This window comes from Vipera ursinii, assembly GCF_947247035.1.
Source record: "Vipera ursinii genome assembly, chromosome: 4".
NCBI classification, from domain to species: domain Eukaryota; kingdom Metazoa; phylum Chordata; class Lepidosauria; order Squamata; family Viperidae; genus Vipera; species Vipera ursinii.
In genome coordinates this window covers 84,858,410-84,885,015 of record NC_139514.1, presented here as the reverse complement: position 1 = coordinate 84,885,015, position 26,606 = coordinate 84,858,410, and the positions used below count along the sequence as shown (strand labels likewise).

At 37.4% G+C, this 26,606-nt stretch overlaps 1 protein-coding gene across 4 annotated transcripts in view; it reads left to right on the top strand.

Moving 5' to 3' along the window:
- The window catches only part of CRACDL (CRACD like), a 49,119-nt gene that overhangs the window by 9,115 nt on the left and 13,398 nt on the right, over positions 1–26,606 (top strand). For all 4 annotated transcript variants that reach the window (XM_083361540.1, XM_083361541.1, XM_083361542.1 and 1 more), the window contains exons 2-8: positions 774–952; positions 13,586–13,667; positions 14,568–14,736; positions 21,144–21,279; positions 22,192–22,353; positions 23,290–23,358; positions 24,539–24,766. In XM_083361540.1, the coding sequence (XP_083217666.1) occupies positions 13,601–13,667; positions 14,568–14,736; positions 21,144–21,279; positions 22,192–22,353; positions 23,290–23,358; positions 24,539–24,766 (831 nt within the window). In that variant the 5' untranslated portion in view covers positions 774–952; positions 13,586–13,600. The remainder of the gene's footprint in view (positions 1–773; positions 953–13,585; positions 13,668–14,567; positions 14,737–21,143; positions 21,280–22,191; positions 22,354–23,289; positions 23,359–24,538; positions 24,767–26,606) is intronic.

The following is a 26,606-nucleotide window of genomic DNA, read 5'->3' as shown; positions in this document are numbered from 1 at the left end:
ACATTGAACCAACATTACTTCAGCCTCCTTTAATGTGAAGAATAGGATTAGGATTCCACTTTTATTACTGCTTTGTTGGTTGTCAAGGTGAGGCATTTATCTTCCAACCATGTACTTTCCTAGTTACTGGATTTGGTAAATCAAAACTGTATTCAGGTAAAGACTTCCACATCCTATTGATCTAATTGAAGCAAAGATTTCCAAAGATTTCTTGGTTACTAATGCAAACAAAATAGAAGAGAGCAAGCATTTTTCTATTGTAGTTAATTTAATTAGGAATACTGCCAAATGTTGCTTATTGTTTCCATTTTTATAGTATAGGAAACAGCCTTTACATTTTTATGATTAATCAGGTTTGATGTAATTAAAAAAACTTTGTTGGAGTGATAGTATAGTATATGTATATGACCCTCAAGAAAATTGATACATTGTTGACTATGATAATATTGTAAATAAACTGCATACATTTTTAATGTTTTAAAATGAGTTCTCTAGAAATGCAGCTTTTCAATGTTATTTTGCTTATTTAATTTATAAGTATGCAAAGCAGACTATGAATTTTAAATTTAAATTTCTAAAACTTCTTTGTGTTTACTGCTTTTGTTTATGATCAACATTTTGTGAATTATGTATTAGAATCTTCGTTTAATTTATTTAAATAAATGAATCCTTATTCAGATAATGAAATCAAATCATACTTTGGCTAGATTCCCAGATCACATTATACTGTAATTTTGTTTGTTTAATTTTGTCTTTGCATGATACTGAAACAGGATATTCAAGGATACCATAGAACAGATGACCATGACTTCTCCCTTTTTCTGTGGATTGCTTTTGTGGACCTTAAATTCAGTGTGGTTCCTTGATCACAAATAAATAATCTTCATATACTCAATTTTGCAAGACTAAAAACCTAGCCTAATATTGCAGAAACTGTGCTAGATCACTCAAGGTCAGTAATATCTCTTTGTACTACTTCTTGCCATATTGGTACTATGTTTAGGCAATTGCTTTTTCTTTTCTCTTAATTGTGACAAGCCAATATGGACAATAGGTAATCATATCTTTACCACTTTTACTGAAGCCAGTGTAAACTATCCCTGCCAATAATAATAATAACAATATTTCTAAATTAACACAGTTGTAGGGGTCTTAATTACTCATATATGAAGTCACTACACTGTTAGCTCTTGCCCTCCTTTTCAGCAGTTATATGGACAAGATATTATGTTTACCCGGATTACAACATGATAGATTCATATAAAAATGAATTTAGTTATCTGTGCATACATTGCTATTAAGTTAATTAAAAATTATTGGTAATCTCTCCTAAAATAACTAAACTCATGACCTAACTATGGCTTACCAGATACTCTCCTACATTCTTTATTAGATTTATTAGATTTACTCTGAGATGCAGAACTAGAAATCTAAAGTTGAAAAAGCTCCATATGTTTCTGCTTAGAGGATAAGTATGAATATGTAAGGCATTTAAATTCTTCCTTCAAATTCCTGCGATCTTCAAATTCTGCTTCTAGGCTCAGGGAATGTGTCCGCTGAGCACGAGGCCGCTAGTGTGGCTTGCTAGCCAGCCTAGAGGGGGGGGGAAATGCTTCTTCCCTCCGGCATGTGCTGCCGACCCCTCGTTGACTTCAGCTCTTAATTGGCGAAGCAGGATCCCACCCTCGTCGCCACTGTTAAGTAGTGGGCTCTTTGGTGCAGGAAGGAAGACACGAGGCTGAGTACAGGATAACACATACTTTATTCTTGCTAGAACTGTACTGAAACTTGGGCTGCAACCAGCCACAATATATAGTCTAGCCCCTAGGCGGCAGCCAATGGGTTTGAACCCACTCTTGCCGCCTGGGGCTAGCCAATTGCAGGACCAGAGACAGCCAGTCTGGGTTACTGGAGAGCCGTTGGCTGCTCCAGCAACGCACATGGTGTATCACCACAAGCCCAGTACATAACAAGTGACATATGACCATTTTTCACACTTACAACCACTGCAGTGTCCCCATGATCACATGATCAAAATTCGGATGCTGGGCAACTGGTTCATGATAGTTGCAATGTCCTGGGGTCATGTGATCACCTTTTGTTACCTTCTGACAAACAAAGTCAATGGGGAAGCCAGGTTCACTTAACCACCATGTTACTAACTTAACAACTGCAGTAATTCACTTAACAACTGTGACAAGAAAGGTCAAAAAATGAGGCAAAATTCACTTAACCATTTTGCTTAGCAATGGAAATTTGGGACTCAATTGTGGTCGTAAATCAAGGGCTACCTGTATTAGGTGAATAATAAAATAATAAAAAAGGATTGGTTGGAAACAAAAACTCTTATATCATAAATGAATGCTAGAGCAAATGTTTCATTTAGCAACAGAATTTTTTGGCTTGATTGTGGTCGTTGAGGACTACCAGCATTCTAAATGGCATTGGAGCCTCTTTCTCTGTTGTTATTGGCCTCATTTGCCACTCTTTACCGGTTTTCTTATTTGTTCGTGGTTGGGTTTTTTCTGTATTGTATTGTATTTTAGTCTTTGGGTTATACTGTGAAGAGCCCTGCATCATTTGGAGTTGGGGGCAATTAATTTCCAAAGTAACTGTTTCTGCAGTCAAGATATAATAGTGATAGTTAGATCATTTTGGATATGCTATCTGAATTGATTGGTGCTTATTGATTTTTTATTTATTTGTAATAAACAAATTTATTGAAATAAACATTGTCAAAGCAAAAAATTTTATATTGGTATCCCCTCAAAATAGCAAGATTACAAAACCTAATCAATTTCTATAAGTTCAAAGTTTATACTGTACCACATTTTATCACATGATATCTCTTAAGCTGTACCAAACAAAGCAACTGGGGTGTTCTCCTTATCCTCTGTAATATATTTGTGTACAACTCTGCATCATTGTCTTTCCCTTGTAACTTGCCATGGTAATTGTAATTTGATGATAATATTGAATAATATTTTTGGAATTCCATTATATTTAGTATCTGGAAGGGAAAATGATAATATTTTTAAGTTGGATATTGTTAATCATCAAAATAATAAAACTTGGACAACAGTGTACTGTATTTTCATAAGTAAAGACATAAAAATCACATGTGTGTGTCAGACTTGCCACAGACTTAAACCTTCTAAGAAGAAAACAATCCTTGACTCCATTTGCTGAGTAAGGTATATTTTTATTAGAGGTCAAGTGTATTGCAGTAATGCATAGCCAGAACTGAGATTCACACACCAAAATCCCTCCATTATACTTTCCTCTTCTTTCCCTTCCTCAATTGTCTTTCATTTCCTACCCCAAGATAACCAATTAAAGTCTTGCAACTGTTTTCCTAATGGTCAGTTCAACATGATCTGGTATGCTGCTCCCTCCTTCTTCCAGCTGGGTGACCTTGAAGCAGCTTCTTGAGAAGGCACAGCATCTACTTTCAATTTCCCAAGCATCCCCACTTCTTCATAGTTCATAGCAGACTGTCACCACATAACAGCGAATCACAAGCAAGCATAAGGTGGCAGCTGACAGTGTGTCCATATAATCCCTTACCTTGCTTGGCTATTAAAATGTCAGATGCTTGTTAATGGACAAGAAGCCCAAGTGGAATTCAAGTATGGTGACATATCAGCCTGGGTACAAGGCTGTTTTCATTCACCAGGGGAAGAATTGGTTATTTGGAATTTGGAATGAGCATTTGGGGATGTTTGAAAAGGGCACTAATATTCCAGATGATAGTATGTTAGTTCTGAAGATATTGATATACTACATTAATCTTCCACAGACAGAAGAAATTTGCTAGCACTATCCATGCTTGTCTCTCATCTGCTAATCCTATATCTCTGGAGATAAAAAGTCTGTTATGAAGGGTTGATTATAAAGCTCAAAAATGCATTGATAATAATTAGCTTCTGTTTCTGAAAATGGTGGTTTTTGTTGATTAATTTTTATTGGTATCAGACAGTTGGGTATATTGTAATCTCTTTGAAACAAAAATGAGCTTAAGTCTCATTGGTGCCCAATGTGTGGAAGTCTCAATGGACTTAGATATGCCTGAATATTTTATTAATTGTTCTATCATAGATATTCTATTCTATCAAGATAGAGAAGTAAGAAATAAGAAATTGGTTTTATTATTTTAAGTTCATGTACTCTCTCTTGCTCTCTTTAAATTCATTCTGTAAAATATTTTAATTAAAATATTTAAATATTTTACAGAATTTAAACAAGAAAAAAGAAATGACATGAGAAAAGAATGAAAGAGCAGAATGCAAATAGGTGGAAATAAGATTTTAAAATTTGATAAATAAATTAAATAAATAAATAAACAAGGAGCCTTACATGTCATAAAATTACAATTTCATTATGTATATGTAAGTATTTATAAAATTTAAAAAGTACATCTCTTTTTGAACAAAAAAAATAAAATCCTTAATAAATTTAAAATAAAGATTTCAGTGTTTTCAAATTTCATACAAAATGGACTATGGTATCTTTTAAGAGGTCATCAAAGGGGCACTTTTCATCTTAGATGATTATGTAGTATTGTTTCTGAGGAATTCAATTAACAATAATCATTAGGTATAAGTAAGTATACTTCCTGTGCATTATTTTTAATTTTTTTAATTGAAAATGAGATTTTTTTTTAAAAAAATCACAGATTGAATTATTTATTAATTGAAAACTTTTATATAGCTGCCCATCTTATAACCAACTTTAGATAGCTCCCAATTAGAAATTAAACAACATACAAAACCCTATTAAAATTATAAAACTAAACGTATTAAAATATTGAAAACAACAAAAACCTGGTGCCAAGTCAAACTTCAGATGTACAGCTGAGCTATCTAATCTTAGCTGAGGGCTTGGGGGGAAAGCCAGGTCCTCAGTGCTTTATGAAGTTAGGAAGGTACAGGCCTCCTGAACTTCATGGGGCAGAATGTTACGGAGATTCTTCATCATCCAGGTCATGGTTGCTTCTTGGATGAGAAGCAAAACATTTTCAAGGGAAAAAAAACCCAAGAAAGTTCAATTGCCTTTTGAAAAGCACCTTTGGGATATTAATGGGGCAGGGGCTGCCACAGAAAAGGTGTATTTCCTAGCTCCTATCTTATGGCAATATTTAGGGGAAGGGATGAGGAGCATGCTCATCATATCTGACCTGGGAAGATGGATAGATGTCCTTAGGGAAGGATCGTCCCACAAATAATCTAGCTCTGTGCCATATAGGGCTTTAAAGGTAAGGAGCATCACCTTGAATTGCACCCAGAAACAAAGAGGAAGTCAGTGCAGCTTGCACAACAAAGATGTTACTTAGACAAACCTAGGAGCCCTCATCACTATGCATGATGTTGCATTATGGACAAGTTGAAATTTCCAGGTGGTCTTCAAGATTATAAGTATATGGATATTTTAGCATTATGTTCCATGTTAAACTCCAGTTTTTTTCAGCTTTGTGTTAGATCCTTGGGGATTATGTCAGATGAGGAAATGTGTTTATCACATAGTGGTTATTATTAAAGTCAAATAAGCTTGGCTGCCTAGAATTATTACAGCAAGTTGAGATTGTTTTTATTTCATAGATAATGTCTCCAAGGGAAGTTAGTGATTTTTGCTGTTGAAAGTCTGAGGACAGGGAGACTTTGCCTGCCATGTATCTTCTCTTCAAAGGACATCTAAGCCCTTTAATATTCCAATTTCAATTGGCAATTAAAGATGACCTAAATGTGAAGCACACCGAGGTACACCCAATATTTCCATAGATAAAATAATAATAATAATATAGAATAACTTTTTCAAAAAGCAACTTCACTGAAAAACATTAAAGAAAAAAAGAAAAAGAAATAAAAGGCATTTGGTTAAAGTAATAAATAGTAAAATAATAAAAACCTTGAAAAATAAACAATAAAAATATTCAATAAAAGAGAGAGAAGCAAAAAAAATCACCCCCAGAAGTTTAAGGGGAAGTTTAATTTTTTTTGTCATGCATCATTAAAAAGCTTTTGTTTGCAAAGCTTTCAAACTGTGGCAGCAGCTCTGGAAAAATCATTATTTCCTTGCTGTTCTAATAAAGCCGCTACTTGCTAAATAAATGTAGGATATGGTTCTGTTTGCAGATCTTTAAGGTCTGCTGAGAATGCTGGACATTGTGTATCTGCTTTGAGAGTCAGTTCAGAGTTGTATTCTCTTCTTTCTCCTTGGCCATGTCGCCTGTTGCTAGATTGGTTAAAGTGAAGGCTCATTACTAGCACTGTCAAGATAAATTACAAGTTAGACTTTTGAAATGTATTGTCCAAGATATAGGACCCCAGAATCTGCCATAAAATTAGAAACAGATGTCTAGGAGGGAGATGAGGAGGTGAAACCCAAGTTTATTATTTTTAGAAATAACTCACCTTCCTCCTCCTATTTTTCCAACAGTAACAACTCTGTAAAGTGGGTTGGGCTGAGAAAGAGTGACTGGCCCAAAGTCACCCAGCTGGCTTTCATGGCTATGACGGGACTTGAACTCACAGTCTCCCATTTTGTAGCCTGGTGCCTTTACTAGACCAAAGTGGCTCTAATTATTTTTTTAAAATTGTAATATTTGAGGCTATGCTATTCCTTGTCTTTCTACCACACCCCAGAGCCTGTATAAAGAAGAACTGTTCTTCTTTAAACAATTATTTAAGTATTCATACTGTAGGTATTGGAGAATAGTATATTCTTAGCTCCTTGTTTAAACTTTAAAGAGAAATTAATATTAAAACTATAGCTTTAGTAAATGAACATGCTGTAGATGATAACATAAAAATTTCATCATCCAGACTAAAACAGTCAGTGTGTTAAAATATGAATTCTCTACCACCCATCTAATTTTTCAAACTCTTCCAGGGAACATTATATCCAAAGCATCTTTCCCCTGTTTATCCTTAATTCCTTCTAACCCTAAACTCAGTCAGATAAATAAAGTAGCTGAACTCTTCATAGAAAGGAGCTGTTCCTCCAATTGAAGAATATCGGCAGGAGAAAGATGCAAGGAGAACAATACTGTAATCTGTCTGCAGCAGGACCAGAAAAAAAATACCAATGGGAATATGAACTGATGTGGAACAGAATTTAACTTTTACATTTTACAAAATGACATAATGTATTCTGTCCCCTCTCCCTGAAGTATATATACATAATAACTGCAACACTTATTTCATTTAAAATGTTACAAAATTGAAGGCAGAAAACCAGAATCAATGAAAACTACATAAAATATCCTGAGAAAATGTATTTGTAATTCGTAAATGTATTTGTAATTCTGGACTTGCGTCATAGTGATGTAGCCGAGGGATTGCGGAGCTCCGCATCCCATGACTGGTTTCATCCTAAAATGGGTCTTAAGTCGCCCCAGAGAGGCAATGAAGAAAAAGCCCCCCCCCCCGCTGATCACGGAACGACAGCAGTTGATTGTTTGATCTGGGAGAAGCCCTCCAACCCAGCAGGACTAGCCCAAGCTACCGGCAGCTGAAGTACAAAAGCACTAACCAAAACAACTGTGAACAGCATGTTTGGAACTGGGTGAGAATATCGATCTTCTTTCTCCTATTTTGTAACTGATTTCCAGGAAAAGATCCCCAAGAAGCAAAAAATTCTCCAAAAGTGAGGAGGGGATCACATCCCCACCCTTTCATAGATGGAAGCAGCAAATTAATGTTTATGGGGGACAGAAATATATTGAAATGAAGTTAATAATACTACAGTATGGTTAAATCTAAAAATTATGAATACTGTTAAGATTTCACATCTGAAAGAGTATTGATGAAATTGTTGTTGTTAGTTGTGAAGTCGTGTTCGAACCATCGCGACCCCATGGACAACGTTCCTTCAGGCCTTCCTGTCCTCTACCATCTTCTGGAGTCCCTTTAAGCTCACGCCTACTGCTTCAGTGACTCCATCCAGCCACCTCATTCTCTGTCATCCCCTTCTTCTCTTGCCCTCAACCTTTCCCAGCATTAGGCTCTTCTCCAGTGAGTCCTTCCTTCTCATTAGGTGGCCAAAGTATTTGAGTTTCAACTTACGGATCTGGCCTCCTAAAGAGCAGTCAAGGTTGATCTCTTCTAGGACTGACAATTCCAAAGAAAGGCAGTGCCAAAGAATGTTCCAACTATCGCACCATTGCACTCATTTCACATGCTAGTAAAGTTATGCTTAAAATCCTACAAGCTAGACTCCAGCAGTATGTGGATCAAGAACTACCAGAAGTACAGGCAGGATTTCGAAGAGGCAGAGGAACTAGAGATCAAATTGCCAACATACGCTGGATCATGGAGAAAGCTAGAGAGTTCCAGAAAAAATCTACTTCTGCTTCATTGACTATGCTAAAGCATTTGATTGTGTGGATCACAACAAATTGTGGCAAGTTCTTAAAGGGATGGGAGTACCAGACCATCTTATTTGTCTCTTGAGAAACCTATATGTGAGTCAAGAAGCAACAGTGAGAACTGGACACAGAACCACTGTATACTGTCGCCCTGCCTGTTTAACTTATATGCAGAGCACATCATGAGAAAGGCAGGGCTAGATGAATCAAAAGTTGAAATCAAGATTGCCAGGAGAAATATCAACAACCTAAGATATGCATATGATACCACTCTAATGGCAGAAAGTGAAGAAGAACTAAAGAGCCTCTTGTTGCTGGTAAAGAAGGAGAGTGCAAAAGTTCTCTTGAAACTTAACATTAAGAAAGCCAAGATTGTGGCATCCAGCCCTCTCAATTCCTGGCAAATAGATGGCAAAGAAATGGAGGTAATGACAGATTTCATTTTCCTGGGCTCCAAGATCACTGCAGACAGGGACTGCAGCCAAGAAATTAAAAGATGCTTGCTCCTGGGGAGGAAAGCCATGGCAAATCTAGACAGCACACTAAAAAGCAGACATCACCCTCCCAGAAGATGGTAGAGGACAGGAAGGCCTGGAGGAACTTTTTCCATGGGGTCGCGATGGTTTGGACACGACTTCGCAACTAACAACAACAATGATGAGATTAAAAACAATTTTAATGACATAAAATGAGCACATCTCCAACTTAAACTTACAATTAAAAAACTCTCAGAAAACAACAATAAAGAATGAACAAACAAATCAGATAAAAGAACATAAACCAGAGGAATGTGAGCCAAATGGGGAAGCTACAAATGAAGAGAACCAAAGCTAATACAAACAAAAGAAAATCTGCAAGATTTTGTCACAACAATGAAAATGGAAAAGATATTTTATCTTTCAGGACTTCAAAACAAACTTAAGGATAAGAAAGAAAATGTAACAAAATGGATTATAGGGCTGCCAGGAGAATCATTAGAATTTGGAAGACAAAAAATTCTACTTAACTTGTCTTTCCTATTCCCAACAATATTCACAAATGTAGATATAATTTACTTGCTGTAGATATAATTTACTTGGACTTCCGTAAGGCATTTGATACAGTAGATCACAACCTACTACTTGATAAGATAGAAAAATGTGTGTTAGATAGCATCACCACCAGATGGATTCGTAGCTGGCTGACAGGCCATACTCAGCGTGTGGTCCTCAATGGAACTGCATCTACATGAAAGGAAGTGTGTAGTGGGGTGCCCCAGGGCTCTGTTCTGGGCCCAGTGCTCTTCAATATCCTCATTAATGATTTGGATGAGGGGATAGATGGGGAACTCATCAAATTTGCAGACGACACCAAGCTGGCAGGAATAGCCAATACTCCAGAAGAAAAATACAAGAGGATCTGGACAGACTCGAACACTGGGCGCTATCTAACAAAATGAAATTCAATGGTGAAAAAAGTAAGGTTCTACATTTAGGCAGGAAAAATCAAATGCACAGGTATAGTATAGGTGGTACCTTGCTCAATAGTAGTAACTGTGAGAGGGACCTCGGAGTCCTAGTAGACAATCACTTCAGTATGAGCCAGCAGTGTGCTGCAGCTGCCAAAAAAGCCAACACAGTGCTAGGCTGCATTAACAGAGGGATAGAATCAAGATCAAGTGAAGTACTAATACCACTTTACAATGCTTTGGTAAGGCCACACCTGGAATACTGCATCCAGTTTTGGTCACCACGATGTAAATAGAGGAAGAATCCCCTGGCAAGTGGAACATACTAATATGGACAGCTACATGGCAAAAGAAGAAGTCTAGAGTTAGATTCAAGAGACTCAGTTCAACTTACCAGGTGGAGTACTATATGATTAAACACTTATTTGAATATGGTTAAAAGAATAGATAAATTTTGAATATAAAAGGGCCTGACAGTAAGAGGGATAAGATATATAAGTAGTATAGTATTTGTTATAATATATGAGATGTAAAAATAATGGGATGGTATATGTGAATGAAAAGTTGAGAAAATTATGACTGATAAGAATGGTCTGAATACTGAGGGGAAATTAAGCTTAAATAAGAATCTTGAAAACAGGAATTAATAAGATGACTTTTACAAATACAATTGAAACAGAACAGAAAAGATGTTATATGTGGGCTTCTGGTTCCAAATTTTCAGTGCAGCCAGATGCATGAGGGAATTGCTCCTCGTGTTGCCTGGATTTCTTCATCGGGGAGCCCCTGTAAAGGGGTCAAAAGTCACCCTGGAGGGGCGATGAGTGGGTGAGAGGTCTCTCCAGTCAGCGGTAGAAGGCAGGTGGCCCTCCCGTCAGCTTGGAGCTACTCTCTGAACTGAAGAAGAAAGGGTCAGCCACTCCCATGGACCATCATTTAGCCATTTCCTGCTGAAGCCAAAAGCACAACAAAGCACTTGAAAACTGGGTGAGAATTGCCTTCTTGTTTTCCTAATTGTCTACTTTCCCTGTCAAAAGCTTCTTGAATTTGCTTCCCCCTGCGAGGAGAGAGGGAAGGGATTTTTCCCCCACCCTCCTTAAGAGTGGCCTTTCTCTACATTGGGAGAAAAAAGAAAAAGCCTTTTACTAAATTGTACTGATTTATTGGACTTACTGCCTTTCTACATTTGGCCCAAAGTTCCTATATTTACAGAAATAGACTATTCTACCTGTTAGTCTAAAAAAAGGGGACAAAAAGCAATAAATAAAAAGATACTGTCTGAAAACGATTTAAAGTACTCTGGGGATATCTAGTGAATACTATTGGCACACAAGCTTGCTTACATTTTGGACTGACCTTGGCATTAAGATAAAAACCTGAAACAGTTGGAGATGAATTTGGCTTAGACTTGTGGAGGTGGACTCTTATTGATTTTTGTTTGAAAAATAGCCTCCACCAAGTACTATTTATAGTTATTACAAAATGGAGAAGGATCAGCCACAAACCTTGCTTGATTATAACCTCCTACTTGAAACAATCTACAAAGTCACTGAGATGTCTATCTCCAGATTTAATAATTTACATGCTAACCTTAAGTCACAAATTGAAACCCAGACTGCAACTAAAGTATTTATACTTCAGAATATAACAAAATTGGAAAATATTACTATTGAGACAGAGGAATATAAGCAACAACTATCCAAAGAACTGACAACTCTACAAGTACAAGGAACTATCGCTATGGCAAATAACCTTAAGCGCCAACAACAAACTATGGGAAAACTTAATATTCAACGTTTGACTCCATTAAAAAAGCCTATAACATTAGAAGTATACTATGTGCAAGATAGTGATGCTAACATAGAGGACGTGGAAGATCAACAGTTTCCTGAAAGCCTGGATAGCCAAGCTTTAATTACAAAATTGGATAAGACTCTTTACTTAAAACAGATGAACCCAGATGGAAGAGGAATCCAGACCGAACTGAAGATAAAGTTTTTAGAGCAAATACAAAGACTAGAACTAACAGGGCAACAACATAATTATTACAAATGGTTTGGTTTTTGTGAATCACTGATGGCTAGATGGCTTCCTTTGATTCAAACAATATGTATTGGAGCGAAGGGAGACCTATCTGGCAATTCAAAGGCCTTGGTTTGGAAACCTGATTGGCAAAAAAAGAAAAGCCCGAGTTAGATTTAAAAAGTGAGTTCTTAGAACCATTAAAGTTTATCCTTTTAGTAATCAGTGATCTGTCAGGATCTAAAATAGAAAATGTTTATGAGATAGAACTAGAATGTGTTTATGTATCTATTAGGCATATTTTAGACATTATAATTTGTGCACATACATAATGGAAATTTGGTTTATAGATCCCACTTTTGATGTTAAAAGACATTTGATTATTCTATTTAAGAATTAAGAATTAGCTAAAATTTAAACTGGATGTTATTGTTATTTGTATAAACACAAGAAAAATGTTTATATCAAACCTTGTATGTATCAAAAGTATTAAGAATTATATTCGCTTAATGTTGACAAAGTAGAATACTACTGGAAGAAGAGAAGATCAAAGAAATATATCATTAATATATTGATTATGGAATTTTAGAAATTATTTTTTAAAAATATATGAACTCAGACAACATGCTGTTTACTAAGCAATAAAGATTGCTATTGTAAAAAATCAATAAAATATATTTTAAAAATGTATCTGTAATTTGGGCAGGAATGATCAAAGACATTTGGAAGATTTTCAGACTTCCCCAAAATCTTGCAATAACCCCTAATAAAATGGTCAATAAATTTACAGATAGCCCACAAAACTAAAAAAAAGACACAACCGAACTTCAAAATTCTGACCACTACCCCCAGTCATGTGATCACATTTTGGTGCTCACCAACTAGACTGCATTTGTGGCCATTTGAAGCATCCCACAGTCACATGACTGTTTCACAACATTTTTTTTCTAGAAATTGGCATTTACTTCTGGTTTTAAGCAAAAAAATCCCAGGGTTTGCTTAATAAATGTGGATTTGCTTGATGACCATGGTGATTTGCTTAACAACTGCTGCAAAACATGTTGTAAAATTGGGTTGGTCACATACCAGAGTCACTCTATCAGGGAGCTTGGTGACATATAAATTTAATAAATAAATATGACCTTCTTAATGATCAGCACAATATATGGCCATAATTTCAGCTCAAATATGGTCGTAAGTCAAGTCCCAAAGGTGCTTTTCTTTCTTTTCAAAAGGCAACTGGACTTTATTTGGAAAAAAAAAAGTTTAGTTGCCTTTTGGGGAGAAAAAAGCATGATCCAGATGACTGAGGATCTCCTTAGTCATAAATCAAGGACTACCTGTAATTAAATTTTAGGAAGGGCACTGAGAGGTAGCAAATAAACAAAGCAAGCAGTTTCTAAATCATTTTTGAGCAATGATATATTTCAGGGATTAACTAACTGTTAAAATATTCAGCTATGAAAACAGATAGTGTCAATTACTCTAACTAAGCAATATTGTATTAAAATACCACCATATTGATGCATTTATAATAATCTTGCCACCCAGTTTTTTCAAAACTGAGTAAGAGGATTATTCCAATTAAAAAATCCTTTTTAAAAATATGACCAGGATTTGGTCATTGAATGGGACACCCTAACTAGGGTTCGTAGCTGATCAAGTGAGTGTGGTCAAGAGTAAGAAATTGTCAAAAAAACAACAACCATGCATTTAACTTTCAAATGTTACTTTTTATTTTTCTATGATAGAGACTACTACAATATATGAATTTCACAAGGTCAATGGATATCAAGTTTCAAGAAGCAGAAGGATTTGGGGAAGAGGTTTCAGGTAAATGTCTCTTTTTAGTTATATGTTTGAGAAAATGCTGATAACTACTAACAATTCTTTTTGCTGTGCAGAATAGGAACTCTGTTTGTTTTAGGTCAATTATCCAATTTAATCTTCATGCACTATAGTCAGTTAAAATGTATATAACTAATCAACCTGTCTATTTTATGATTTGTATCTGAATGGAAATTATTCCAAAGAAGAAGCTATGTGTTGTTGTATGTTCACATTTGCGAGTAACATTACCTTATTTTTTAAAGATCAAGATGGTATCTCCTGACTTGTAAGTATTTAGAAACACCATTTTACTTGGTGACCAAATAATGAAAGGCATATTTAAAAACAAACATATTTAAACATTGTTTTATTAGTTGGTGGTACAATTCTATGGTACAATTCTGTTCTGTTGAAAAAGAACTGCACTGAATTCACTGATTCTTATCTATAGGAAAGTGTAACTATGTTATGTGGAAGAAATATAACACCTTAAAGAAAAATATTCATATGCTTATAGTCCTCTATAGTTAAAAATATGCTCATTCTGAAGCTTACATTTTATTATGAGTAAATTGAGACATTCTCTAAACTTGGAATGGACATTTAGCAATTTCAAGTTAGGTTAGATTAATTATTCCTGTATGTATAATTTAAAGCCAGAATTATATTTGTAACTTAGATGATCAATTTTGGGGAAAAACAGTTAGTTTTCTTTTAGTATCATTAATTTCTGGTTCCTGTTTTCATATCTCTTTCAATGAAAGCTGCAGTCAATTTTAGGAATAAAAATTGAGGAATTGCCCAGGTTGGAAAACGATTCTCATATCATTTTGTTCTGACCTTGTGTCTCTTTGAAAACACTGAATAAAAGTAATTATTTCTCATTAATACCTATTCACCTAGGAAAGAAGAAGTCAAAGTTTAAATCTATTAAAAAGTTCTTTGGGAAAAGAAAAAGGAAAGAAACATTAGCATCTTCAGGAAGTAGTAATATCAACACATGTCAGTCTGCAATTGATATCTCAGCTATACCATCTAGGCATGTAGATTATGATTCTGAAGATGATCTGAAGTAAGTCACATGCTTGCCTTTTCCTTCTTTCCAAAGCAAGTTGTTGTTATTGACTGAAAAGCAGTGTTATTTCTAAAGGGTTATCCTCCATGTGTACAAATGTTTCATTTGTTGAATATCTAGGACACTTCTCTGAAGCTGTTAAAAAGACATAATTAGAAGAATGTTCTGATATCCATCCATTCTGGAGAACAGCAAGCATTGTAAGAAATAGACATTCTTAGTGATAGTCCCAATGAGAGGGTGGCGTATAAATTTAATAAATAAATATTGTGAATATTCTTGCCAGTGAAGTACATTAGGCACTATTATGTCGTGGGCTCTGATGAGCAGGAATGAGAACACGCAGAGGAGTACAGATGAACACATACTTTATTTAAACAGAAACTGTACTGAGGGATTGGATTCGCCCTGCCTCAATATATAGCCAGGCCCTATGGTATTAACCAATCGGATTGAAGCTATACTTGCCGTCCAAAGTTGACCAATAGCAGGACTGGCGCTGTCCTATCTGAGATGCTGGAGAACCAACGGAAGAGCATGTGGTAATATTCCAAAAGCCCAGTACATAACAACCCTCCCTCCTAAGATCAGACTATAATACCCTTGACAATTGTCAAGGCCCAAAATGAATAATATTAAACAATACTAAATGTGATGATTTGTAAGCTAAGGTAATTAGAAGTCCTTACGCGACCTTCTCAGACGTGTCTTGTAGAGTGGACTACAAAGATATTAAAGAACGATGTAACAATGCGATATACTACAAAGAGATAAAACGTCTCAATGAGCATGCCATACAGCAGTTAAATGTGCCCCCAATTTCTGTAGATAGTAGCAGATTGTCATACAGTTACACATCACTTTATTTTACAACATAGTCTTTAAGATATGCTGGAGGTTTATGTGGTCTGGATGATCACCTAGGGGTTCCAGTCACTTTGGGGTCTACCATCTTACCCAGTGGGCTGGGTAGACCCATGTCCCCCTGAGCTCCTGTGTCTAGGGGAGTTGCATTGCTCTGGCTGGCCTCTTCTGGTGGGCCCACCCCAGAGTCTGACTGTTTAGTAGAGTGTGCACAACAGTCACTGAAATTCGGCTGGTTTGCCTGGTCAGGGGTTCCATGTTGCACTTCTGAGCTGCCATGCTCCTCTTCTGGATCAAGTTCCACTGAGGAAGGAAAACCCTGGTGATACTGGTGTGAGCTGGCCTGGAATCTTTTTCTAAGTTGGTCAATATGCCTTCTGACCAGTTGCCCTCCCTCCAACCCCACTTTGTAAGATAGGGGTCCGGATTCTTTGACCACCTGACCAGGAACCCACAAGTTTCCAGGCCCATAGTTCCTGGCCCACACCCAATCACCTGTTTGCAGCCCCCTCGGGGGTTTAGGTTTAGAGGCTTCGAATGCCACTCTGTCTGGATACAACCTGTCCAGTTTAGTAATCAATCGTCGTCCCCGTTGAAGCTTAGCAGGACTTTTTCCTGTAGCTGTGCAGGGTGTAGTGTGTTGACAGAGCAAGAAATCTGCCAGTCTATGATGCCAGTCACCTGTGATGATGCGCTTGAGCGCCTCCTTCGTTGTCCTCACTATGCGTTCGGCTTGTCCATTCGTAGAGGGGTGAAATGGTGCAGACATAGCATGTCTGATGAGGTTAGCTCTGAGAAAAGCCTGAAACTCAGCAGCAGTGAATTGAGCTCCATTATCAGAAGCCAAGGCAACCCATGTGTTGCAAAGAGTTTTCTCAGCACCTGGATGGTCCTAGCAGTAGTCATATTAGGGACTGGAACTACTTCCAGCCATTTTGAGTGGCTATCCACTACTACCATAAAAAGCTGTCCTTGAAAAGGCCCAGCGTAGTCAATATGAACCCTGGACCAGGGGGTATGTGTTTCCTCCCACCTATGAACTGGGGCCTGAGGCATTTCAGACCTAGACCTCTGACAGGTATAGCAACCATGAACTTGATCCTCTACAGCCTTATCCAGGCCAGGCCACCGCAGGTAGCTCCTAGCCAACGCTTTCATCCATACAATGTCTGGATGGCCTTCATGTAAGGAATGTAAGACTCTGTCCCTCAAAGTTGTGGGAATAATAACTCTGTTGCCCCATAATATGCAACCCTTATGTGCAGACAATTCATGTCTCCTGACAAAATAACTTTGGAACTCAGGGCCTGGATGTTTTTCCGACCAGCCCATGTGTACCCATGATAATACTCTGCTCAGAAGTTTATCTGTAGCAGTCTCAGCAGCAATATCCCCAGCACAGAGGGGAAACTCAGGTAAATCCTGAATAGACAATATTTTAGCAGCGGGGGCTGGATCAGGATCCATTAGTGGCAGTGGTAACAGGTGTGGGCAATATAAAAATCACACCTGAAAGCAGATAAAAAGGAGAGAAGTTCATTTAGTCTTTGCATTGTGTGTCTGTGTGTGCCATGCTAAGCATGGACAACAGAAAGAGAAGAAGAGAACTGTCTGAGGACTTGAGAACCAAAATTGTGGACAAATATCAACAATCTCAAGGTTACAAGTCCATCTCCAGAGATCTAGATTTGCTTTTGTCCACAGTGCGCAACATTATCAAGAAGTTTGCAACCCATGGCACTGTAGTGAAACTCCCTGGTCGTGGACAGAAGAGAAAAATTGATGAAAGGTTGCAACGCAGGATAGTCCGGATGGTGGATAAGCAGCCCCAAACAAGTTCCAAAGGAATGCAAGCTGTCCTGCAGGCTCAGGGAGCATCAGTGTCAGCGCGAACTATCCGTCAACATTTAAATGAAATGAAATGCTATGGCAGGAGACCCAGGAGGACCCCACTGCTGATACAGACATAAAAAAGCAAGATTACAGTTTGCCAAAATGTACTTGAGTAAGCCAAAATCCTTCTGGGAAAACGTCTTGTGGACAGATGAGACCAAGATAGAGCTTTTTGGTAAAGCACATCATTCTACTGTTTACCGAAAATGAAATGAGGCCTACAAAGAAAAGAACACAGTACCTACAGTGAAATATAGTGGAGGTTCAATGATGTTTTGGGGTTGTTTTGCTGCCTCTGGCACTGGGTGCCTTGAATGTGTGCAAGGCATCATGAAATCTGAGGATTACCAAAGGATTTTGGGTCGCACTGTAGAGCCCAGTGTCAGAAAGCTGGGTTTGCATCCGAGATCTTGGGTCTTCCAGCAGGACAATGACCCCAAACATACGTCAAAAAGCACCCAGAAATGGATGGCAAGAAAGTGCTGGAGAGTTCTGAAGTGGCCAGCAATTGAGTCCAGATCTGAATCCCATTGAATACCTGTGGAGAGATCTTAAAATTGCTGTTGGGAAAAGGTGCCCTTCCAATAAGAGAGAACTGGAGCAGTTTGCAAAGGAAGAGTGGTCCAAAATTCCGGGTGAGAGGTGTAAGAAGCTTATTGATGGTTATAGGAAGTGACTGATTTCAGTTATTTTTTCCAAAGGGTGTGCAACCAAATATTAAGTTAAGGGTGCCAATAATTTTGTCCGGCCCACTTTTGGAGTTTTGTTTGACATTATGTCCAATTTGCATTTTTTCCTCCCTTTTTTTGTTGTGTTCCAATACACACAAAGGGAATAAACCTGTGTATAGCAAAACATGTGTTCCTGCAATACTTTTCTGTGAGAAATACCTGATTTTCTGGAAAAATTTCTGGGGTGCCAACAATTTCGGCCATGATTGTAATCGTGAAATTTTTTGACTCCAGCCACAATAGCTAAGGCTTCTTTATCGATCTGTGCATAATTATGCTCAGCAGCAGATAAGTTTCTAGAATAGAATGCAATAGGAACTTGATCCCCATTCTTCTCAATGTGGCTTAAGACTGCCCCCACCCCGTAGGTAGATGTATCACATGCAAAGCAAACAGGTTTAGACTCAATGTAATGAGTGACAGTGGACTTATCTGAAAGGAGGGCCTTTAGATTCTGGAAACTTTTTTCATGTAATTCAGTCCACTTCCAAGGGGCTTTTTTATCAAGTAACCTGTGGAGGGGCTCAGCTATTGCAGCCTTATGAGGTAGAAATGTGTGATAAAAATTCAGGAGGCCCAAAAATGCTTGCAGTTCTGCCTTTGATTGTGACCTAGGAGCCATTTTGATGGCCTTAACTTTTGACTCAGCGGGGTGAATTCCACTAGCATCAATACGGAAATCTAAGAATTCCATTGAAGAAACCCCAATACTACATTTGTTTTTCTTTAACTTGAGGCCCGCATCGTGTAGCCTTTGTAACACAGCCCTGAGCCTGTTGGCCAATATTTCTGGGGATTCCCCGGCAATGAGAACATCATCAAAACAAGGACAGGCACCCTGAATTCCTTTAAGTGTACAACTATTTGTGATCCCAGGAAAAGATGCAGTTTCTTTAAGGAAGCACCAAAAGGTGAAAGGTGTGTACCCATGTCTTACGTCAAAGCACCTTTTCAATTTTGGATCTGAAGTGCAGCATAGGCCTATTGTGTGTATGTGTGTTATATAGTATTTTCATTACTATTTTAGAATATTTTCAAACTATGTGGTGATTTTCATTTGTTGTAAGCTATACTGGGAAAAGTAAACTTTATGAAGTCAAAAAAATAAGTAAATGTCCCAGAATGTCGTCTTATAAGGCTAATGAATGTTTTGCTCAATATTGCCATTAGAAGGTGCTATTGTACAAAATCATAATGATTTTATCTCCTATTAGTACTACTATTAAAATAACTTCAAAGCCAATGTACAGAAAGGCTAATGTAAAAATGTATCCTCATACAGTATAAAAAGAGCTATGGAAATGATAGTTCAATAAATATGGAAAGTGTAATGTACTGGGCTTTGTCTTGCTTAGAAATATCACGTGGGGTTAATTGCTGGAAGGTTGCTCAAGCAGGGAAGCTGGCTAATGGCTCCCAGCTCCTCAGACAACCCGTCTCCAGTGCTGCCATTGGCTGCTTCTAGGGTGGCAATAGGTTGCTTTAAACCTATTGGCCGCCACCTAGAGGCCAGGGTATAAATTGCCGCATTTGCAGCCCTGTTCCTCAGTTCAGTTCCTGCAACCAAATAAACAATGATGTTTGCTGAACTCACTTGCCTCGTCTCGTCAATCAAGCAACGAACCCAGTATCTAACAGAAAGCATATTTAGGAAGGATAATATTACTTTGTTACTTTTACCGAATATATTTGTAGCAGATGCTAGGAAACCCTCATAGTTCTTATTTATCAGTTTCTCTTTTTGTGTTCTTTGCTATAGCACATTTATTTAATGAAGAAATATTTAATTTTAAGTCTTAATATTTGGAAGGATAATATAAGTTAACATCAACCGGCAAAGACATAGAAATTTATGAAACTTACCTTAAGTAACCTTGCAATAAATACAAGGAGCACCCTGCTTTTTGCCCCTAATTTTTTTCTTTCGAAAGGGCTTTGGGCTATTCTGATGCCTATGTATTATATTTGTAGGAAAATTATATTTTCTTTGTTAGGACAAAATTATCTCCTGTAACAAATATAGCAAGCCACAAAAGGACACTTATAGCATAATGATTATCTATATTAAAAACTGTTTTTAAACAACAACATTATCTAAGTAATCATAAAGTAGAGATTCTCAGAAACTGTGGGAGAGAATCATAAGTTTGTAACTAGTGTAGAATAATTGATGGTGATAAACTTTTATATAAAGTTTGATAAACAGGAATGCTCCTTTGGTTCTCATTAGAGTCTTGGTTGGTGTAGAAAGTAAGGAAGATGACCTTGATAGTGATATGCAAGAATTGTTAACTAGTTAAAAGGAGCTGAAGCATTTTTAAAATTCAGAATTAGTTAATATTCAGAAGCAATTCTGACAGACACCTTCCTAATTCATTAAACTAGGAGTAAATACAGAACAGATTTGTAAGATTTTGCTTTCATAGCCTATCTCAATAAAATTAGTTTTGGCATTTGCATGGAGTTGATTTTTGGTCTAATCTACCTAGTGGGGCTGACAACTTCAGCTTGGAGCTGACTGGTCTAAAGTTACCTGAAGAATTGTTGACATGATTTGGAAATGTTCTCTAGAATCCTTTTCAGTTCTGCAAACATATTGGTCATCTCTTATGACTGAATCCCAAATTATTCATCAACCATATATTGGTTATATCCTTCTGACTAAATTATGGGTTATACTTTGTTCTACCTAGAGAATCTAGATCTCTGGTGGACCTGGTATTCAAAAATGATTTCTGTATCTAAAATTATGAAGATCAAAATACATCATATACTGTTATAGAACATCTTTCTTCAGCCATTCCTTCCTTCATTATATTCCTACTCAAATTTGCATTTTAAATAGACTTCATTACTTGAAAAGAAAGACCAGGTTTAAATATGTGTTGTTTTAATTAGGTTTCCATATTCTCCTAGGATGCACAGAACTATTATGGGAAACAGAGCTTTGTCACATGACAGCATTTTCATTTCTGAGACTCCACAAGAACCACCTACACCAGTTCGAGTATTTTCTCAGGAAAATGTTTCTGATCGAATTAGGACTTTGCAGGTAATTCTGTTGAAATAATTGATTTCCATTATTTCCAGATTTTTTTCATTTCTGGTATGATTGCAGATTTGAATATGATTTTGGTATAGACAGTAAGATATTCAACAGATGAATGAACAGAAATATTTCCAATAGGATTTATTTAAATGAATGAATGAACCTTTATTGTCAAAGTACAACCATGTATACATTGAGATTGGCTGAGCCTCCCTTTGTGCCCCCACCACCCAACTTACAGTGACACAAACCCTCCATCTTATTACACCATGTGAACTAATTGCACAACACACTGGCCTCACAAGTCAATTATGCATAAAGTTTATAAAAATTATTTCCCGTTCAAAAGCCTAACAGCCCATGGATAAAATTAATGATGTGGAGAATTTAGTCATCTAAGGAACTTGAATATCAGGGTGATTATATGATGGTTATACTGTAGCACATGATCTACACTGCAAGCCAAAAGGTACGTTTTGGGCAGTGCAGTAAGGATGTGCTCATTCACTGCATAGTTTTGGAACAAACATCCTGTCCTTCTTTGTTAGTAATTGAACAGAATATTATTGCTTGTTCATCTTCCTGCTACTAAACTCTCTTGTTCTAAGCCTTGGGTCTCAAGGGCAAGATCAACATTGTTTAGTTTATTATTTACAACATCATAATTTAGTAGTACCGGTATGTAAGCATTGTATAAAATCACATTCTCCTTGTATATAGTCAAATAAGGTAAAGGGCAAGAGGCAGAATAAAATGACATCATCCACATGCATCTTTCTGCACGGCACAAAAAGAATGTGTACTTGTGATTTTAGGAACAGCAGGTGATTACATCATTTTTTTTCATCTACGAAAGCAAATCTGTTCTTTTAATAGTATAATAAATATATTAAAACTCAATATTTGGTATTGTAGATGAAACTCCAGCAAAACTGGAAGATGGGCCTCTCTTATCCGTTTGGAACTCCTTCCAAAAAACAAGAGGATGCTGGAATGAGTTCAGAAGATGATGGTTTACCCAGGAGTCCACCAGAAACATATTTGCTACAAGAAATTCTAAATCCCAATACATCAAAAGTAGGATAAATTGGAGAAAACATTTTATAATTATTGATTGTATTTGTCATCTGAATTCATATTGCACTTTGTAGTAATACTAAATGACAGAAGTTTATAATAAAAATATTCATTTTTTTGGTATGTTATGGATAAGATCCTGTTTTACTAACAGAAAGATGTTTTGAAAAATGCATAAACACAAAAATAACTGTAAGAAATGGAATATCCTAGAATCATGTCAAATGATAGAGGGAATATTTATTGTAGTAGATTTCTTGGAGATCTATTTGATTCCTTCAGGACTGTGATACTATTCTGAAAGAACAGCTTCAAAAGTTTTTAAAAATGAAGTAGAAACAAAAAGACAGCTAATCTGAAAGCCTTTCCAACTTTCACTTAATCACAGCACAAACATGTCTTGACAACATCTTTTTTTTCCTGTAGTTTTTCTCATAATGTTACCTTTACTTCATTTCTAGTACATGAGTGAGATAGACATTACGTTTTTTGAGCTATACCAATGTTAAAGTAGTGCTTTCTCCCTTCTTTTGATATATTAACAGGAGAGGGATTGGTTCAAGACTGAGTGGAGAACACTTAATTCATCAGTCATAAAAATCCCTTACTCTGATATCTTTTTTTAAAGAAAGCTGTGTAAATACTAGAAAATATGGTCAGCTTTCTTCTAAAAACAGTTTCCACTGTCATATTTACATATTTCTCCTAATTTTTAGAGCTCTATAGAAATATTCTTGTTGCCTATGTGGTGTTTGTATAATATTGTGTTTATATAGCACAGCATGCTGGCTGGGCAATTCTGGGAGTTGAAGTTCACATAACTTAAAGTTGCCAAGTTTGAAAAAAATACTGGCATAGTAGAGACTATAGCATTTGTTTATATTTCATTTCATATTGTCAACTGATACTGAAACTTTTCCTCATTCCATCCCACAGTTTTCAGACTCTCACAAGCATCATAGCTCTTTGAGTTTAGCTGGAACAGGCAGTGAAGAAGAAGAACAGGTAATTTAAATGTATCTATACTTCACAGCAATGCTGTAATATCTCATGGGATGCCTCAGAAAGGTTGCAGGGACAGGTTGCAATAGTTTTGTTAACAGTGATTAATGAAGCATATCATTAAAGGATATCATTAGCTGCATTACACCTATTGTCATCTATTTTTCTTTCAAACATGGCTAAGGAAGAAATGAGCTGGAAACAAATGCAGGCATATTTTATTTGCTAAGATGGCAGTCACCCAAACAGAAAGAGTTTTTAAACTATTTCCCTCAGATTGTTTTTAAAAGTTAATTTTGTACAGGTCCAATGATTATCTCCAGGGTCTCTTGAGTAGCCCTATTATTCTTCTCTTATTGATTGGCCACATTCCCCCCTTAACAATTGAAATTGCAACTACTTGGCTGATGAAGGCTATTGACTATTCTCTTATGCACGCACGCACACACACACACACACACACATATATATATTTCTCTGTGTATATTTTGGAACATTTCCTGGAAAAAGTCCATATCCCATAGAAATTAGAAAGTTGCTTATTGCATATTTGTGCAACCTGATTTCCCCAGGTGACCTTAGATCTTTCTTTGCAGCATAAACAGGGCAGACCTGTGACCTTCTACATATTGTTAACTACAATTCTCAGAAGCTGCAACTAACATAATTGAACACAGGGATTGCCGTTTGCATCATCTGTGGGACCATGGGCTTCCCCATATTATTCTATTTAAAAAGTATTCTGATTTAGGATTAAACATCTATCATAACCAAAATTTTTATGCCTGTCTTTCTAATGCAGTATTATAACTCTTACTTTTTAATGTACAATACGACTATTTGTTGTTTTGCTGTAGCAAAAATTGAAATGTAATAATCTGTGTCAGCAAATTGCAAAGTGCTTGCTATTCCCAAGTTAGGGGCCTGTTTTTTTTTTGTTTTCCTTTTTTTGTTATAGTTGTGACTCCCCCATAGTTTAAATAAATAAATAAAATAGGAAAATTAAATTCTACTTACAGAAAAAATATAAACAGATATAAACAAACTATGGATAATTTGTTAATTCTAGTGATGACAAAATAAGTCTGCAACTTCATTTAGGAATTTCTTGGTTTTATTTTGTTTTCTTTTAAAATTCTTATTGATTTGCTTTGATGCTATTCCCCTTCTCCCTTTGCTTTAGGTCACAAAAAGTCCTTCAAGAGTCTGTTCTAGAGAAAGTCAGCTGTTCTCCCATCATCCAAAAGCTACAATTATAACTCAACAAACATTTGATAGCAGCTGTTTGCCTGCCGCTGATTTTGATATTCTTCCGGAATTATCCTCTTGCTTGGACAATTCTGCTGCTAAGCACAAGCTTTCAATAAAACCACGGAACCAGAGATCTAGTAAAATAAGAAGACTACCTTTGGTAATTGATGAGAGAGAGGGAGAGGGAGGGAGGGAGGGAGAGAGAGTGAGAGAGTGAGAGAGAGAGAGAGAGAGAGAGAGAGAGAGAGAGAGAGAGAGAGAGAGAGAGAGAGAGAGAAGCATTTGAAAGAGGAATATTTGAAAGAAGAAATATTTGTGAATTAATGCCCTGCAGTGCAGCGGCATTACATTTTTGTGCCCTGAGGCACTGCAGTGGCCCATTTTTGTGCCCCAAGGTGCAGCAATGGCCTGCTTTTGCACCCCACAGCCATGGCACTAGCACAAGTGAGGGGGTATGCCCTAACCCTAACCCACTACTGGGCCGTGGCCCACAGGTTGGTGACCTCTGCACTATGCTAATGCATTTTGTGATAAATGCCTTTCTAATGCTTTGCACAGTCCTATTGAATAGGTGCACCCTGAAATACAGGTAGTCCTCAACTTACAATCTCGTATTTAGTGACCATTCGAAGTTACAATGGTACTGAAAAAAATGATTTATGAATATTTTTCACACTTACCACCGTTGCATCATCTCCATGGTCACATAATCAAAATTTGGATGGTTGGCAACTGGCTCATACTTATGATAGTTGTAGTGTCATATGGTCAACTTTTGCAGCCTTCTGACAAAGTCATTGGGGAAGCCAGAATCACTTAACAATCATGTTACTAACTTAACAACTGCAATGATTTACTTAACAAGTGTGGTAAGGTAAAACAAGGCAAAATTCACAACTGTTTCACTTAGCAATATATATTTTGGGCTCAATTGTTGAAGACATAAGTTGAAGACTGCCTGTATTACTAGTTATGTGAGTATTTTCTGTCATATGGTGATTAAGTGAGTGGAAGGAAACACTTGAATAGAAATCCATTGAATAAAAGGATTTATACTCTTAGGACCCTAAAAAGTTGCTTTATACGGATTCATATTTCCTGTCCCTGTAAGCCTAATATTGTAGTTACAAGCTTGCTTCACACCTCATGCTAAGCTACAGCTTGAATAAACCACTGTAGTTGGGTGTACACAGCATGCTTATAATACCGTGTTTCCCCGAAAGTAAACCCTACTCAAAAAGTAAGCCGCAGCTGATTTTTTTGAGGGGTGGGCCTAATATAAGCCCCAAAAGTAAGTCCTAGTGCGGAGTGGGGTGAGTCAGCCCAGATCTTCCCTGTGGCTGCCGGAGCGCCCCCCCTGCTGCCAGCCTTCCAGGGCCCTTCACCAGTGGCTACCGGTCACCCCGCCTCTCTGTCCCACCATCTGCTTGCCTGCGGCTGCAACAAACCAAACCAGCAGCACGGGCAGCCACTTGGCAGCTGCACCGCTCCCAATGTGGCTGAGAAATGTCCCAGCAGCAGTAGGGCCAGCAGGCAGGGTGGGTGGAGGCTGGGGCTCACCGAGGGTTTGATTCATTCAGGCTGCAGGCAAGCAGAGAGTGGGATGGAGAGGGCACGACCGGCAGTAGCCAGTTCTACCAGTGGCCACTGGCAAAGGGCCCTGGCAGGCTGGCAGTGTGTGTGTGTGGGGGTGCTCTGGAGGTCACAGGGAAGATCTGGGCCAACTCACCCAGCGCCAGGCTTGGCACCCTTTCTGCCGCACCCACTATGGCCATACCAGTACTGTACCTGGTCTGCCGCCGCATTGCTTCTCCATCCCATTAACAGGCCCCACCCCACTCCTGTGTGCTCGTGGCCTACTGGTGCTGGTACTAGCAAAAAGTAAGCCCTCCCCGAAAGTAAGACCTTCTGCTTATTTCAGAGCCCAATGGTCTTACTTTCGGGGAAAGACAGTAGTCCAAGACTATATTACAATTATTTACACAGAAAATGAAAATGTA